Source organism: Chlorocebus sabaeus, chromosome 11, assembly GCF_047675955.1.
Source record: "Chlorocebus sabaeus isolate Y175 chromosome 11, mChlSab1.0.hap1, whole genome shotgun sequence".
In the NCBI taxonomy this organism is placed as follows: Eukaryota; Metazoa; Chordata; class Mammalia; order Primates; family Cercopithecidae; genus Chlorocebus; species Chlorocebus sabaeus.
The window spans coordinates 67,945,305-67,961,628 of record NC_132914.1 but is presented as its reverse complement, the minus strand read 5'-3'; the positions used below and the strand labels follow the sequence as shown (position 1 = coordinate 67,961,628).

The window sequence follows — 16,324 nt, the reverse complement described above, 5'->3', positions numbered from 1 at the left end:
TGAGTCTCCAAGGAGAAGGAAGAGCCCCTAGCACTGATCCCCATGTGCACTGACAATGTGAAAAGGACGTGGCGTGTTTAATAAACCTTAGGGATGCCTGGAGTATGACGTGTGTGGTGGAAAGGTGTAAGAGGTTAAGACTGGAAGGACAGGGCAAATTTGGTGAATGGAGGAGTTAAAGATCATTCATTAGAAAATGAGATTTTCTCAGAGTATTTTGAACAGAATAGTAGCTTGATTGGGATAGCATTTTACACAGATAACTATGATGTCCATATGGGGAATTAATTAGAGACCACAGAAAACTGGCAACCCATTAGGATTCTAGTCAAATAGTCCAGTTAGTCATGGTGATGATCTGAACTAAAATGATGGAAATATAGATAAAGATAATATGGGTTCAATATTCAAGGAACATTTAGCAGGTAGAATAGACAGAACTTGACTATTCATTGGATGTCATGGTGGTGGTGGTGTGAAGAATAAGGAAGGAAGAGTCGGGATGGTACCCAAATATGACAGCTCATTCCATTATGTGAGTGTAGAAAGAGAAGCAAATTTGATTGTGGATAGGAAGAAGGAGAAAGGTAAGTTCAGTCTGAGTAATATTAAGTTTGAAGTGTAAGTGGGACGTTTAGGAAGAGGGAAGCAGGTGTAAGACCCTGAGAAAGGTGGAAATGTGTAATATAGAAATAAAAATAATTAGCCTGTGACTAATAGCAGAGGACAAATGCAGAGAATTGTGAAAAAGGAAAGGGTGAAAGTATAAAATGTCTCTGACAGGTCAGGGTCCTCTTTTCAGTTCAAAGGCATAAACAGAGAACATTTGTTTTTATTCCTGGAAATCTCTTGCCATTCCAACTCCTTGACCAAGAATGGAGTTAAAGATTCCAGGTTAAAAAAAAAAAAAGGGTTGAGGGGCACATTAGAGTTAGAAGGAAGTGGGTGGATTTCTTCTAGCAAGCTTTGGTCCTCAAGGAAGCTGGGTCCTTTTGTGGCTGTTGGGAATTGAGACAGCACTTCTCTAAGGAGCCTTGAGGCATCTCTTAGGAAGAGAGATGGACCTTTGGTCTTTGACCCCTAACTGGACCACTGGGTGTGGTCATGACTCTTACTGGGTATGACCAAATGAAAGACCAGGCTGCCTAATAACTTCAGGAGGGGACTAACTGCCTCCCTGCCAGGCAAAAATGATTCAATTATCCTTTAAAAAGTAAATAGCTAAAAGCCAACCACATACTTATAATTCGAACATAATGCTGGTACATAAAAGTGCTACTTTTCGTCAATCCTATCACCTCGATTTGTACCTAAGGCCCATAGGCTTTAACTACTTTGGTGGACAGTCTACGGACCAAACAAAGAAAGTCTTGTCATAAAGTAGTATTTCCTTTGTGGAGGGGAACAGTAGTGGGGAACTGGCAAAGGAATCTAACAAGACAGGGGCCCGGTTATATTTAAATATAGGTAGAATTGGAAGTCTTTGAGTTTTGTATGTTTAATTTTTTTCTGTGTGTTTATATATTTGTAATAACAATAAAAATACTCAATTGTTCTTATGTAGTAACTATTTGAAATTATTTACTGTTGTAAAGTGGCTTACCATTTGCATTTGGAAAGAACATTTTAATCTCTTTGAAATTAAAATCTTAAATCATTTGTACATTAAATGTTAGAAATGACCAAACAGGTTTAGAATCCAAACAAAAATATATCGCAGAATGTTATACAGCAACTTGAAAGCTGTTGCCTTGTTACTGCTGTGAAAATGTATATCCTGTCATACTTGTTACGATTTCACATAATAGGATGAGGAGAGGCTGTGCATTTCTAGCATCTATCCAGAGAGAAGAAGGTAGCATATATCTTCTAACTATATAAAGTCATATATTTTTTATTTTGTCTAAAATGAAATTCTCATTTTTGTCTAGAATCCTTTCTTTTTCTCAAATGGCACTCATATATAATGTCTGGCACATATTAGGCCTTCAAATATATAGATATCTGTCTGTACTATATTTTAGCATCACTATTTTTATGGGGAATAGTCAGAAATCTGTGCATGCTCTACAAAATCAATGCAACTTTGCACAGGCAAGCAGAGAACTGAGGAAACTCATTCAAATGTTTTGATGCAATGAACCAGATGATTTCAATTTCAACTAATTACTTCAACTCACTTCTTCACTATAGTTGGGTAGTCTAAATTTCTGTTTCAAATGTATAGCTTTTATATTTTTGCAAAGTTGCCTTTTTTCAGTGATTTTTAAATCTTTAGTTCCCATTTCACTTCCCATTTACCATTTCAGTCTGAGACTTTAATACTGTTTCCACAGTTACAAGCCTCAAGTTAATCATGGCCTTGGGAATTGAGTTCTCCAGTGTGTACACAACCCCCTTGAGGGGACTTGTGGGTTCCCAGCGTAGACAATTGGCTCCAAATCCTGCCTCTGGGGATTCAGACACACTGTGTGCCAGCTCACCCTGCCTGACAAACACTGCTGGTGAGACAGAGGTTACTCATCACCATTTGAGAAAACTAAGGAATCCATCTTTGACCTTGCAAGGGAAGGGTAGTAGACAGAGTCTCCAATACAGTGTCTCATCTTTAAACAGGCCACGGATGAAAGGAAGCCTCTATTTCTCAGGATGACCAGGTGGACTGAGTATTTCTAGTCTCCCAGGTATGCCAGGTAGATGCGTCTATTGTGTTTAACAGTATAATGCTATTTTCCTCATCACTGCATTTCTAAATCCTACTTGTCCTTTAAGGTTGGCTTCAAGTCTTACTTTCTGCATTAAAATATTCTGTTATATATTGGATACATATTTAGGCTATTAAAAATACAGAAAATAATGTAGCAAACACTTATGTACCATTAGATGCTTTTTTTTTTAATAAAAAATTATTACTCTCTGGAAGAAGGTAACATTCTGTTGAGAGAGAAGTCACTTTCCTCAGATCTACTAGGAATTGCTTTCTGTGACATGCTGAGAAGTGAACCTGGAACAGAAAGGTCTATTTCAAATTGTGTCTGGATTCATCTACCTCTTTTTTTGCCTCACCAAGACTTTACCACTGCCTTTACCCATGATATGCTCCATCTGCCAAGCCACCTCTGGAATAGAATTATGCTTCAATGGACCTTCCCAGCCTCCCAAACAGCTCTCCAACCAGGAATGAACACCCAGGGAACCACCTGAACTTCCTACTTGTATTGACTCAGAGCCTAAAAGAAAACGTGCAAAATTACTAAAGTTCTTGGTCAATTCCCTGGCTACAAATTAGCAACTTCTTTCCTCAGAATTCTGACTTTTTCGTTGTTAAAGGTGGAATTGCATCCTACCTCACCACCACCCCAGAATTCATATGTTGAAGTTCTAGCCTTCCAGTACCTAAGAATGTGACCTTATTTGGAAATAAGGTTGTTGTAGGTGTAACAAGTTAACATGAGGTCTTACTGGAGTAGGGAGGGCTCCTAATCCATTATAACAAGGCTCTTATAAAAAGGGAAAATTTGGACACTGAGACTCAGAGGGAAGATGATGTGAAGACACAGGGAGAAGAGAGCCAAGTGATGACAGATGCAAAGATTAGAGTGATGTATCTGTAAGCCAAGGAATCCCAAGGATTGCTGGCAAACACCAGAAGCTAGAAGAAGCAAGGAAGGATTCTCCCCTACAAATTTAAGAGGGAACATGGCCCCACTGACACTTTGATTCAGACTTCTAGCCTCTAGTACGACAAGACAAGAAATTTCTGTTGTTTTAAGCTTTAAAAAAAAATAAATTTGAAAAAATGTTAAAGTGCTATTGTGTTTGACATAGCTTTCTATATACTCCAACATCACTCTTATGTCTCCTCCCCAGAAGCAAATTGTTGCCTATTATTGGGTTCTCTTAAGTAGACTTTCTCAATGATTCTGCCATTTTCTGGATCTTAATTTTTCACAAGGAGTCCAGTTCCAGGTACCTAAATTAGCCAAACCTTAGGGCCCCTGCCTCCATGCAGGCATTGAGAGACCCTAAGGTGGAAATGCAGGCTGGAGCTTTAGCTGGGCCCATCATCTTGACTGGGAACCCTATACCTCTTTTGACCTCCCAAATTCTCTCTGATTCCTGTAGCATTGAGCATTTAATCCAGCTTCCAATCCCTTATTTATTACCTACTTGCAGGTACAAAATAGAGGATATATTATGGTATTTCCTTATGAGATTATAAATGCTTGAAACAGTATTAATCTCTTTTTAAAGCAAACTAAGGGAAGTTCCCCTAAAGAGTTCCTACTCTATAGGAGATTGCACATGGAAACCAATCTCATTATTAGAGAAGTGTGTACTCAGAAGGATGCCTAGCTTTACAGAACAGGTGATACTGCAGCCATTCAACAGTTATTGATAGCCTACTATGTTCAAATTAGTGAATTAAGTATTATAAGAATAAAAGAAATGCAAAAAGATTTGGTTTCCCTACCTTGAGTATCTCTCAAATGACTAATGAGGCATTTTTGAAAATATATACAGTAAACTACTTCATGGTTTCAGTGTAGTAATCATACTGGGGCTTCAATGAAGGTTATTATTACTATTATGATAATTATGATATTATCATTATAACTTGATTTGTATTTAGGAATTTTTTAATATTTAGATTTTTTCCTAAGCAAACCTGAAAGTTGAGTGTTTGCCGAAACAACTGAATAAAAATTGCTTATCTTAGATCAAATCATCAGTACCACTGGCATTTTTACCAGAGTTTGAAAATGTATTCTTGCACCTCATTCTTTTGCCTTGTACTGGCGGCAAATCACTATGTATAGAAACTGTGAAGACAGGCCTTATGGAACTTACACAGCATCTTTCTCTCTGTGACTTGTATGAACACAAATTGAAGATGGATAACTGAAATACACTTGGCCACAGATTCCATTCTGTCATCTGGAACTAAACTAAAGCAAAATTATTCAAGGCACATTTCAATGAAATTCTTCATGAATTGACCATTCATTTGTGCTTTTTATTATAACTAGACAAATTTCATTATTATATAATATACCATCTTTTTTTAAAAAATCAACTTTTATTTTAGATTCGGGGGTACATGTGCAGGCTTGCCACGTGGGAACACTGTATCATAACACTGAGGTTTAGGGTGCAGATGATCTCATCACCCAGGCAGTGAGCACAGCACACAACAGGCAGTCCCTCACCCCCTTCCCTCCCTCTCTCCTCTAGCAGTCTCCAGTGTCCATTGCTCTCATCTTTATGTCCATGGGTACTCAATGTTCAGCTCCCACTTACAAGTGAGAACATGCAGTATTTGGTTTCCTATTTCTGCATTACTTCGCTTGGGATAATGGCCTCTGGTAGCAGCCATGTTGCTGCAAAGGACATGATTTCATTCTTTTTATGGCCGCACAATGTTCCATGGTGTATATATCTTTTTAACTAATACCATTTAAAATTTCACATGCAATGTTCCTATAATTTTATTTCTATCAAAAAATGCAATAAAGCATTATTATTGTAAACTTCGCAGAGTCACAGAAACTGTGGTCAGTCAAGAACTGAATGTCCTGAACCAAAGACTTATTAATGCTATAATTTGGATTTATTTTTGTCCTTATTTTCCAGACACTGCAAATGGATGTAAACAAACTGAACATAACCTTGCTTCGGATCTTCCGCCAAGGAGTGGCTGCAGCTTTAGGACTCTTACCCCAGCAAGTGCATATCAATCGCCTCATTGTAAGATACCCACATTTCACATTCCCAAAATTCAAGCTGTGTGTATGTGGTTTTTTTAAATCACTAAAGGGCTCATGCTATAGTTGTATGGTTCATGAGCCAAATCTGGCGCATCATGTTTTTGCAAATAAAATTGTATGAAACAAACCATATCCGCTCATCTACCCATTGCCCATGGTGGCTTTTATGTTACAGTGATAGAGTTCAGTAGTCACAAAAGGTTGGCTCATGAAGCCTAAACTATTTATCATCTGGCCCTTTATAACGTAAGTTTGTTAACTCTGTCATAGTTCAAGACTAGGTCCTGTGGTAAGTATGAAAGGGTCCAAAACACTTGCCTTACCAACCTGGCACTACTCTGAAAATATTCTCCATTAGAGTGAAAGCTTCTATATCAGGTAAGGCAGTTTCCAGACATTATTTGTTAAAACCCTTTAAAGTATATCAATAGAACAAGGGACATTGAGTGCAGAAGGCAGGGCATTTTAAATAAAGAATAAAGAACTGACCCTGAGGACTGCAGCCCAGATGGAATGCAGGAATTGGTAGTCCAGGAAAACCAAGAGAAAACTTGAATGGGCATCTGAGTGGTTAAAAAAAAGTAAACCCAAAGGATCTGTTGTATAGTACACAGTCGAGGCCTGTCTGTCAATCACCCACATCCATTATTTCCTCTCTTTCCTTGGTGGTTGGGAACCTGGATATCATACAACTACATGTTCCCATCTGCACTGGAAAATGGGCGTGAGCAAAGGCCAAAAAAAAGCAATTCAGATCAGATGACTGTCTCTTTGTAAAAAGCTAGTCACCTCAGTTTTATGTGAAAAGGGACTTTGGGATCACTGTGCAGGTTTTAAATTGTTCTTAATGTCCACTGCAATGGGAGTCCAAGCAAGGACTTCATGTTCCCCCAGCCTTAAATTGCTGTGCTTCTGCTGCATGGAGCTCGGCTTTCTACTGCATCAATCTGCATTCACTATGGAGGGAATTTGCTTTTTGTTTTGGTTTGGGGTTTATGTTTCTTTTTAGTTTTTCTGTGTGTGGAGAGTGAGTTGTTTCATTTCTTCATAAAAACTTGTATCCTGTGAATCAACAATGTTCTAGAAGTAAACAAGCTTTTAAAAAGTTTTAACTCGTACCAAGAAGAAGAAATACAACATTCCCCTGAATGAGTGAAGGTTACCCGGTGGCTCACACCTGTAATCCCAGAACTTTGGGAGACCGGGTGGGTGGATCACTGGAGGTTAGGAGTTCAAGACCACCTGGCCAAAATGGTGAAACCCCATCTCTACTACTAAAAATGCCAAAAATTTACCAGGCATGGTGGCAGGCACCTGTAATCCCAGCTACTCAGGAGGCTGAGGCAGGAGAATCACTTGAACCCGGGAGGTGGAGGTTGCAGTGAGCAGAGATCATGCCGTTGCACTCTAGCCTGGTCAACAAAAGTGAAACTCCATCTCAAAAACAAAAAAAAGTTTTGGATCTAGATCTAAATTTTCTATATATATATACATATAAAAATATATACGCATCAACCTGTGCACATATATTTTGCTAAGATATATATAGAGATGATACAGGTATCTTAGATATACTTTTATACATATTAGGTTTAATGAGCATAATAACTGTTTGCAGGGATGAAGGAGGGATTTGCCAGACTGAGGAAGGGATATACTTATCATATCCTCAGAGAATGTGTTAGTAGCATGGTTAAAAGTACTTATTATAATACCTAGAGTTACAATACCTGAGATAGCAAAGCATGATGATTAACAGCATGTGTTTTGGAGACAGATAAAACCATACTTCATTTCCAGTGTGGTCATATTCCATCTGTGTGAATGTGGCCAAGTCACTTACATTTTATTTGTAAAATAGAGATAATAATAATACCCATCGCTTAGGGGTGTTTTGAGCAATGAATGAGATAAGAGATTTAAGGTAAATAGGAGCATGTTACGCACAACTCAAGTGCTCTGTACCTACTGTAGCTGTTATTAGGTCACAAACTATTTATATTGTTATAAACATGTTTCACATCAGTATTTAGTTATTGTCTGTTGTTCTCTACAAACATGAAAAACTTTTACTGGCTTGCTTGTAGTAAACTGATACTTCATTTTATACCCAGCTAGAATTCGCACATTAAAAGAAAACTTTCTAGCATGAGAGCACTCCATGTGTCAGAAAGAAAGCTAACAATAATTTCCTTCTATTAGTGTGTTGTGTAAGTTGTAAAGATAATATTATCAATGGTCATGTCATTTTTATCTGCTCTCTGTGTGTGTGTGTGTGTAGAATATCAGACATTTATGGTAAGAAATTATCTGACTCCATTTCAGCTAATAAGGTAATGCTAATAGGAAAAGTATCATGACATCACTACACAAGATATCCATTTCTACCAAATGACCAATTTTAAATGTGTGATATATTTGAGGTGAAGAACAGAATCAGGAAAAGGATTTCAAAGTTCATCTGGCACCACCTTCTTCAGCTGGCCAAGCCTTCACATTAACACAAGTTATAAAAGTAATAGAGAGAGTGGTGATATCTAATATGTAATTTTACTATTACATCAGATTTTATTTAATTCATTTGATTTTAAAATGCTTCTTTAAACATAATTACTCAGGGAACATCTGAACAATCTACATCAAAAAAATTACAATATAGAATGGTAAATGAATCAGCATGCAATGAAATATAAAATTATAAATCTTGCAGGCGAGGGACAACTAATTACAAGAAAGCTATTTGAAGATTTTAGACTTTGGACTGGTAATATTAAGTCTACCAGAGAATAACTAATAAATGTAATCTCCACAAAGCCTTTTAGGATTCTAGAATTCTGACTTCCTTTAATGTTTCTAAAGGAAAGGTTAAAATATTATCCAAAATTGTTTAAAATGTCTATAACAAATACAAATATTCTGCTTTTATTAGGGAAAGAAGAACAGTATTGAACTGTTTGTGTCTCCCATAAACCGAAAAACAGGAATTTCTGATGCTCTGCCCTCTGAGGAAGTTCTTCGTTCACTTAATATCAATGTTTTGCATCAAAGTTTATCCCAGTTTGGAATTACAGAAGTCTCTCCTGAGGTAGGTTGCTGCATGAAACATTTCATTTAAGAATGTGAACAGTTAGCATGCTATGGTAATTCAACCCCAAGAGGCTTTGAGATGAAAGTTGTTTATTGTATGTTATTTGATAATAAAAATTTCCCTGAGTGTCATAATTCTCTGATCTTTACATTGTATATGTTTACTTCTTAAGGAAATGCATTTTCATATTAAAGTTTCACTTTTTGACATTTTTCTTCTTCAAAACTTTGTGGCCTTATACCTTACTTTGACTTATCCAGTAAATTTTCTAGAAGAAAGAAGATTTAGATGTGTTTGTCAATTGATCACTTGAAACTGATATGTCAAAAAAACAAAAATACATTTAAATATTTCTTTCTCTACAGGTGCACCCCTCCTTATTGTCTTCATTGTCAAGATGGTCACCAGATATTCACCTTTTCCCATAAATTTGAAATTAATTTGAAATGTGATTTTTCTTTTGCTGAAGAAACTATAGTTTCTTAAGAACTTAAGTCTTAAGAACTATAGATGTTTCTTCATAGTATTTTCCAAATTTGTTACTTTTTAAAAATTTCCTCTGCCACCTCCACCATCTCACTCCTGAATGGATTTAATCTCCTTTCCAATTCTTTTACTCCATCCCGCTCTAACAAACTTACTGGAAGGATCATCATCCTAAATATGTGTAATTCAATTATTCATAGAATCATGAAATTAGACTGGAGGGAATATATGTAACACCTTGTAGATACAGAAAGTATGGCCCATAGAAATTAAGTGACTCTCTCAAGGTGACAGAACAAGAGAGGCATAAAGCACCACCTAAGATCTAGGTCGCTCTCTCTCTCTCTCTCTCTCTCTCTCTCTCTCTCTCTCAGAGGCCGGGTCTTGCTATGTTGCCCAGGCTGGTCTTAAATACCTTCCCAGGCCAAAATCTAGATATCTTGATCCCTAATCTATTTGCCTTTACAGTAAATCACACTGCATCTCATTTTAGTAAGTATCACAGGTGTGGTATAAAAAGCTCTGGGTGGGCATGGTGGCTTATGTTTGTAATCCTAACTACTGGGGAGGCTGAAGCAGCAGGATCACTTGAGCCCAGATGGAGTTTGTACCCGAAAGCCACACGTAAAATGTGCGTGGACCATGGGCAGACCATTTAACCTCTGTGAGGTTGTCTGCCTTTGCATGGTGTCAACCTCCCTGAGCCTCAGTTTCTTCAAATCCAAAATGGGTATAGCACTTATAAACTTGAAATATGGATTGAATTTTTAAAGTATATGTAGAAATTCTCACACAGAATAGGTAGCAGACAAATGAAATTTGAATGCAGGATGAATTGGAACAATGAGAATATATGTCATCATTGAACCATGACTGTCACAACCACCCCCAACTGGTCTTCCTGCATTTGGTTTTATACCTTTCTCTGTTCTCTTTCCCAACACACCCAATGTGGTTTCTTTCCTGCCACCAAAGTAATCTTTCTCAACATAAATTTGGTCATGCCCTCCTAATTTCATGATTCTTCTTTGGCTTTCAAAATACTATGGAATGAAGTATAGATTTCTTAATATGGTTTATGGTCCTTTGTATGCTGGGCTTTATAATTGTTGAACAGCACTTTCCTAGTTTACATTTCGGCAATTCTAAACTTGATAGATCTGTGATACATCATACTCTCTCCTTCCTCTATGCTTTCGTATATATTGACTCATCTACATACCTCTTTCTTAAGATCAGTCTACTGTGTACCTTGTGTCTCCACAGACAAAGATGCTCCTTACCCTGTGTTCCCGTCAAGCTTAAAACAAAAACTCCTTATCCCATATTAGTCTTTAGGCTCATCTCTACACTGTGGGTTTTTTGAGTGTTTGTGACATGTGATTTGATCTGTTTCTTCGTTGCCTTCATTTAGTGCCTGGCATGCAATGGGCAAACAGCAAAACTGAATCAATTAATAGTCATGCTGGGTGTGGTGGCTCAAGCCTGTAATCCCAGCACTTTGGGAGGTCAAGGCTAGAAGATTGGTTGAGGCCAGGAGTTTGAGACCAACCTGAGCAACATAGCAGGACTCTGACTTTACAAAAAAAAAAAAAATTAAAAATTAGCTGGGCATAGTGGTGTGTAACTGTGGTCCCAGCTACTTGGGAGGCTGAGGCAGGAGGATCACCTGAGCCCAGGAGTTTAAGGTTGTAATGACCTATGATGAGGCCACTGCACTCCAGCCTGGGTGACAGAGCAAGACCCTGTCCCAAAACAAACAGACAACAACAACAACAAATAGCCAAGTACTGTGCTAGTTAATACCTAAAGCCAGAAAAATAAACACATAAGAAAACAAACAAATAAATGATGCTTGTTCTCAATGAATTTATGCACTAATAGGGCAAATGTGACACAAACAGATAAGAAGAATATAGTACTATAAATAAAGTTACTACACTGTGCCATGGGAGCCTTGGAGAAGAGACCCCCTTATGCTTTGGAGAGGCCAGAGGAGAGGGTCAGCAGGAGGTGAACCACCGGGGCCCTCCCAGCCCTGCCCACGTCTGAATCTGAAGCAGTTCTGCTTGTGTACAAAGCCAAACCCCATTCCCACAGTCCAGGCCCTTCACAGACTGACTGCTACACATCTTGCCTAGGACAATTCTTTAAATTTTAGAAAGACCATTGGATAAATATATTCTGCCTCCCATAAGCTTTTTAGAGAATCATATAAATGGCCTTCCCTGTTGCTTTATTCTGAGTTTAAAAGCCATCCTGAAGGCTTTAAGAATAGAGCAACTTATTGAGTCACTCAGATTTGCAAACCAAAAGAAGCTCCCCATGCAAAAAGAACTGACTTAAAGCAAGTACCTGGGCGTCCTCCAATATACCCTAGTCCAGTGAAGGTGAGGTACTTAGCATAATGGCCTCTCACAGAGCTACTAGCTCACAATAGACTACACTTGAATAATAAAAGCGTATTTGATGATAAATGTCATAGTTTCTCATAAAATTGTTGGAATCTAGAAATCTAGAATTTAGAAAATATGCATTACAGAAGATGAGGAAGTATTCCAATCAGATATAAGGAGCATATCACGAAGGACAGACAGATTGTTTGAACCTTTTGTTTGAGCACTCCTAGAAGGGGCCAGGCATTATTACCCTTTGACCTTTGGCCAGAATCTCTAAATGCAGAAACAGGGAAAAGCTGTCTGTAGTAAGCAGGCACCCCAGCAGGGAGGCGCTTGGCATAGATAAAACCTAAAGGAGCCCTGCAAAAATATTGATTGATAGTTGCTTAAAACTGGTGAATGCTATTCTGTGAGTTTTCTTACATCTTTATTCATGTTTTCTGTGGTTAATGTTTTATAACAACTTATGCCTCAACCCATTTTTTCACATTTTAATCTTAAAATTATAACATATTATGGCAACATATACATTAACAGAAAAAAAGGATCATTGGTATTTTGGCTTTTCATCCTTTGCATGAATTACAGAACATCATGAAGGATGTCTCAAAGCATCTATTTCTAAACTTACATTAATTACTTTCATGGAAGGATATGGCTTTTGTTGCTTTTTCATATGCTTGATTTTTTAAATTGAAAATGACTCTTGAGAAACAAAAAAAATACCAACTAGAAAACTGTTTTTGTTTAGTCATCTGTTTTCATTTGTAATCTGTTTCTTAAAGGAAAAGACATTATTTCTTTTATATATTTATATATGATATCTAGAACATTATAGGCACTCATACAGATAAAACTAGACCTCCTCTTGCCTAATAAGTAAAATCCCAGGAAAATGAAATTAAATGTTTTTACAAAATGAATTAAATACCTATTAAAACAGTAAGCTCTGTGTTGACATTTTTAAAAATGATTCAGGAATTTTGTTGTTGTTCCATTGCAAATTACTCCAGTTTCCAAATCTTATATTTCAAAGGAGAAAGTGACCTTCTTTAAATAAAAGTCCAGTGTGCCGACTGATACCTTCATGAAATATTTACAAAGAAAAAAAACCCATTACATATAAATATAAACAATAATGTATGAGTTTAATGATTATTCCTTCAAACTAGGAACACTAGCAGGTACTCTAGTCTTAATTAGTATAGACCTAGCCATACAGTGCTGAGGAGCCACACAATCAATATTAACTTGTATTGGACCATTCAGAACAATTGCTCACATTGAGCACAGTACAGTGGAAACCTGGCATTATCCAACAAAGCCATATTGTTATAGGATACATCTCATGTATCTGCCAAGTCAATCAAATTAACCAGCTACTTTGTAACGCTTGCACTTCATTCTTTTTCTCTGTGCTTCCTCTCTCTTAAAGAGGTGTATCTCCTAGATCCTCTGTATCTCTGAATCATCTTTCCTAGCATTTGGGATCTCCTTCCACATCTGAGATCAGAATTGATTAAAATATTTAAAAAGAGAGAAAGAAAGGACAAAAGAAAGAAAGAAGAATGAGCTATAGTGCATCAAATTATTAAACAGGATATAGAGAAGTCATTATTAACTATACTGAAAACTGCCCAAATTTTTAAATAATAAAACCTATCAGCTTCTTTCACTGCAACTAAGTTAAAGGGCAAAGCAATGTAGCTATGAAATAATAAAACACAAAGATGATATAGTGGCATTGGCTTGACCCAGCAACAGAGCCTCTGAATTATTCAACCCTCGGCCCCCTGACAAAATATAAAAATCATGAGGTTTAACCCTATGCAAAGGTTAGATTGAAGATTCTTGTAAATTATAGTCTTGGTTTCTGAGCTCTTAACTACAAACTTTTCTATTTATTACCCTGCCCTTATCAAGTTTTTTAGATCTCTGTACAAATATAGTAGTGTTCAGCAGGAGTAGCATGACTCAGAAAGAGATCTATTTACCAAGAAAGTGCAGTGACTAAGTTCTAGGAGTTTAAAACATGTGTCTTGCTAACTGGGAATGGGGGATGGGAGGGTGGGAGTTAATTCTTTCATCATTACTGCTTCAGTTAAAAAAGAAAACAAAACAGGTTTGTCTTAAGCAGACAGGAACATGTTGATATTCTAGGAGTTGTAGAACTACAGCAAGGAAAAAAAATGAACCAAATCAGGTTAGGAACACAAAATCTCTTTCCACCCACCTAACCACCCCTTTTTATCCAAATTTTACATGGGCTTAAGCTCAACTCCTTATACTTAAATTTGACAAATTTATGCTGCCTACTTGAAGGCTTAACTAGTTTGCTTTTATAGCAAACAATGGATGCTATTTTATTGCCCGTAAAAAATTCATTTCCATATTTATACCTGATTTCTGCAAGAGTTTTCTTTTCTATTAGTTTCCAGCTATGCTTATAGAGACATTACAATTAAAAAAAAAAAAAAGATACAGCTAACGTCAAAGAGGTGAAAGAAGATTTGTCACTTGAATCCAAAGTTTTTTTGCAGCAGAATACTTGGTTTCTAATCATTTTATCAATCAAGTGTTTTCAGATTCTCCATCGATTTATCATTTATATATCTTTAAAATACATGTCTAAATCATTTCTTGTATCTATGCATCTATTTATGTCTTAGAAAGTAGGCCAGATACTATTTGTACTATAATTAGTGAGCACATCAATGTTTTACAAGTAAGGGAAATAGAATCCTGATTTCTTTAGCAATTAATAAAGGCTTTCTCCAAATATTTTTTATAATCACAATTGAACTCAAAAATCTTCTCTGTTCAGCCTTGCTTATCTTCCCACCAAAACACACTTGCATTCCAGAATGAAAGTTCTCATAAAATATTTTTCAAGGTAAATTTTTTTGTCTGATTTATAAATGTTGGATATATTTTATTTTTTAAAAGCCTTAAAAATAAATTAGCAATGATTTCAAAGTTCAGACACCTGCAAGGCATGTTTTACTCAAGGCCTTCTTAATCACTGGAAACAATATCCAAGGACAGATATGTACTCTCACTAAAGGGAATTAAAAGGCAACCTTCAACAAAATGAACTTTTAGATGAGTTAAAGCACTGGACTTGATTTAGCCTTTCTATGGTTTCCCTCATTATGGACTACTTGGTTTCAAGTTAGCTTCATTAACTGTAAATCTATACTGTCACTAAATTATATAACTTAATTTTATTCTAAGATTGGATTTTAGTCAATGTGCTTATTTAAAAAAAAATGAAATAAAAGTAATAGAGTCATGCACACTTTATTCATGCTTCTCTGCCCTTCCATCCCCAAAGTGGAACAAAAATGATACTAATAAAAATAAACCTATGTGTTTTACCTTTTATTGCCAATAATTCAGAACTTTTTAATGTTCCCTATTACTTTAGAAAAATATGTGATATTCTAACAATATATATTGTTGAGATGATATTTTAGTCAGGTTTTGACAGCATAGAGTCCATTTAAAAACAAAAGGTGTGATTAGAAGAAAGAAAAGAAGGAAATAATCCTGGCATTGTTGCTGTATTTATTAATGCACCACAAGCTTTTGTTTGCACTTCTTTCACTTTTGTTTAAAAGTAAAGAACGGTAGTACAGCACGTAATCCAGGGTGCTGATGTTGTGGGAGGGGACTTAAAACAGAGTAAGGAAATCTTAAGAAACAATTTCCTCCACACAGAAAGGAACAGACCTCTCTTACCTATGAACCAGGTAGTTTCCAAGAGAGACGCTGAGGATATTTAGAAAGCCTGGGACCTGCAGATGCCATGTCAGGCACACTTGCTCCTGTATAGGAGACTAATCTCTTGATATATAAGGATGGCAGTCTGTTGTCTTAGATCAGTTTGAGAAGCAGCTCTGGCAGCGGGGGGTGTAGGTGTGTTGCACTACACTAAATGGAATAAGGCTAAAAATACGTTTAGTGTCTGATAAGAACGCCAGTTTTCTCAAGCTCTCATTTAACGTCGGACTTTCTGTTTTGCTTTTAAAGAAAAATGTTTTACAAGGGCAGCATGAAGCGGACAAAATCTGGAGCAAAGAAGGATTTTATGCTGTTGTCATTTTTCTCAGCATCTTTGTTATTATAGTAACGTGTTTGATGGTAAGTTTGCTTCTTTGTATATTTTATTCTTTGCTGAGCCCACTGCTTAATATTAGTGGGTACATTGCCATTCAAATGAATGTTAAAATGCTTTGGAGCAGAAGCAAGACTATGATCCTGTTAGATTAGGAATATTTCATACCTGACATTAGAGCGATTGCTAAAGGAGAGCTTATGGAATTAAGGATGCTGACCTGAATAATAAGGCTGTAATTGCAATGCAGTTTTTAGTAACTTGATCAACTCTGAGAACGAAGCTTTACAAAGTGATTTACTGAGGTCACTGAAGCCCTCCCAAAGTCAGTAAAGTCTCACGGGCACACTTTGGGTTTACTTTATTTCTCCTTTTATATCATCTTTATGGAACTCAGGAAAAAAATTAAAAAGAAATATGTCTTTGAGACAAGATTACTCCCTAAGGAATGGTTGATTTCCTTATT

General features: G+C 36.6%; 1 protein-coding gene across 4 annotated transcripts in view; it reads left to right on the top strand.

Annotated features, from left to right (window-relative positions):
• PTPRR (protein tyrosine phosphatase receptor type R) overlaps window positions 1-16,324 on the top strand; it is a 283,354-nt gene that overhangs the window by 146,848 nt on the left and 120,182 nt on the right. For 3 of the 4 annotated variants that reach the window (XM_008004011.3, XM_008004014.3, XM_008004012.3), the window contains 3 exons: window positions 5,635-5,748; window positions 8,698-8,853; window positions 15,774-15,884. In XM_008004011.3, the coding sequence (XP_008002202.3) occupies window positions 5,635-5,748; window positions 8,698-8,853; window positions 15,774-15,884 (381 nt within the window). Of the gene's footprint in view, window positions 1-5,634; window positions 5,749-8,697; window positions 8,854-15,313; window positions 15,494-15,773; window positions 15,885-16,324 lie in introns of those variants that run through there. The other variant, XM_073020948.1, reaches the window with a different exon arrangement.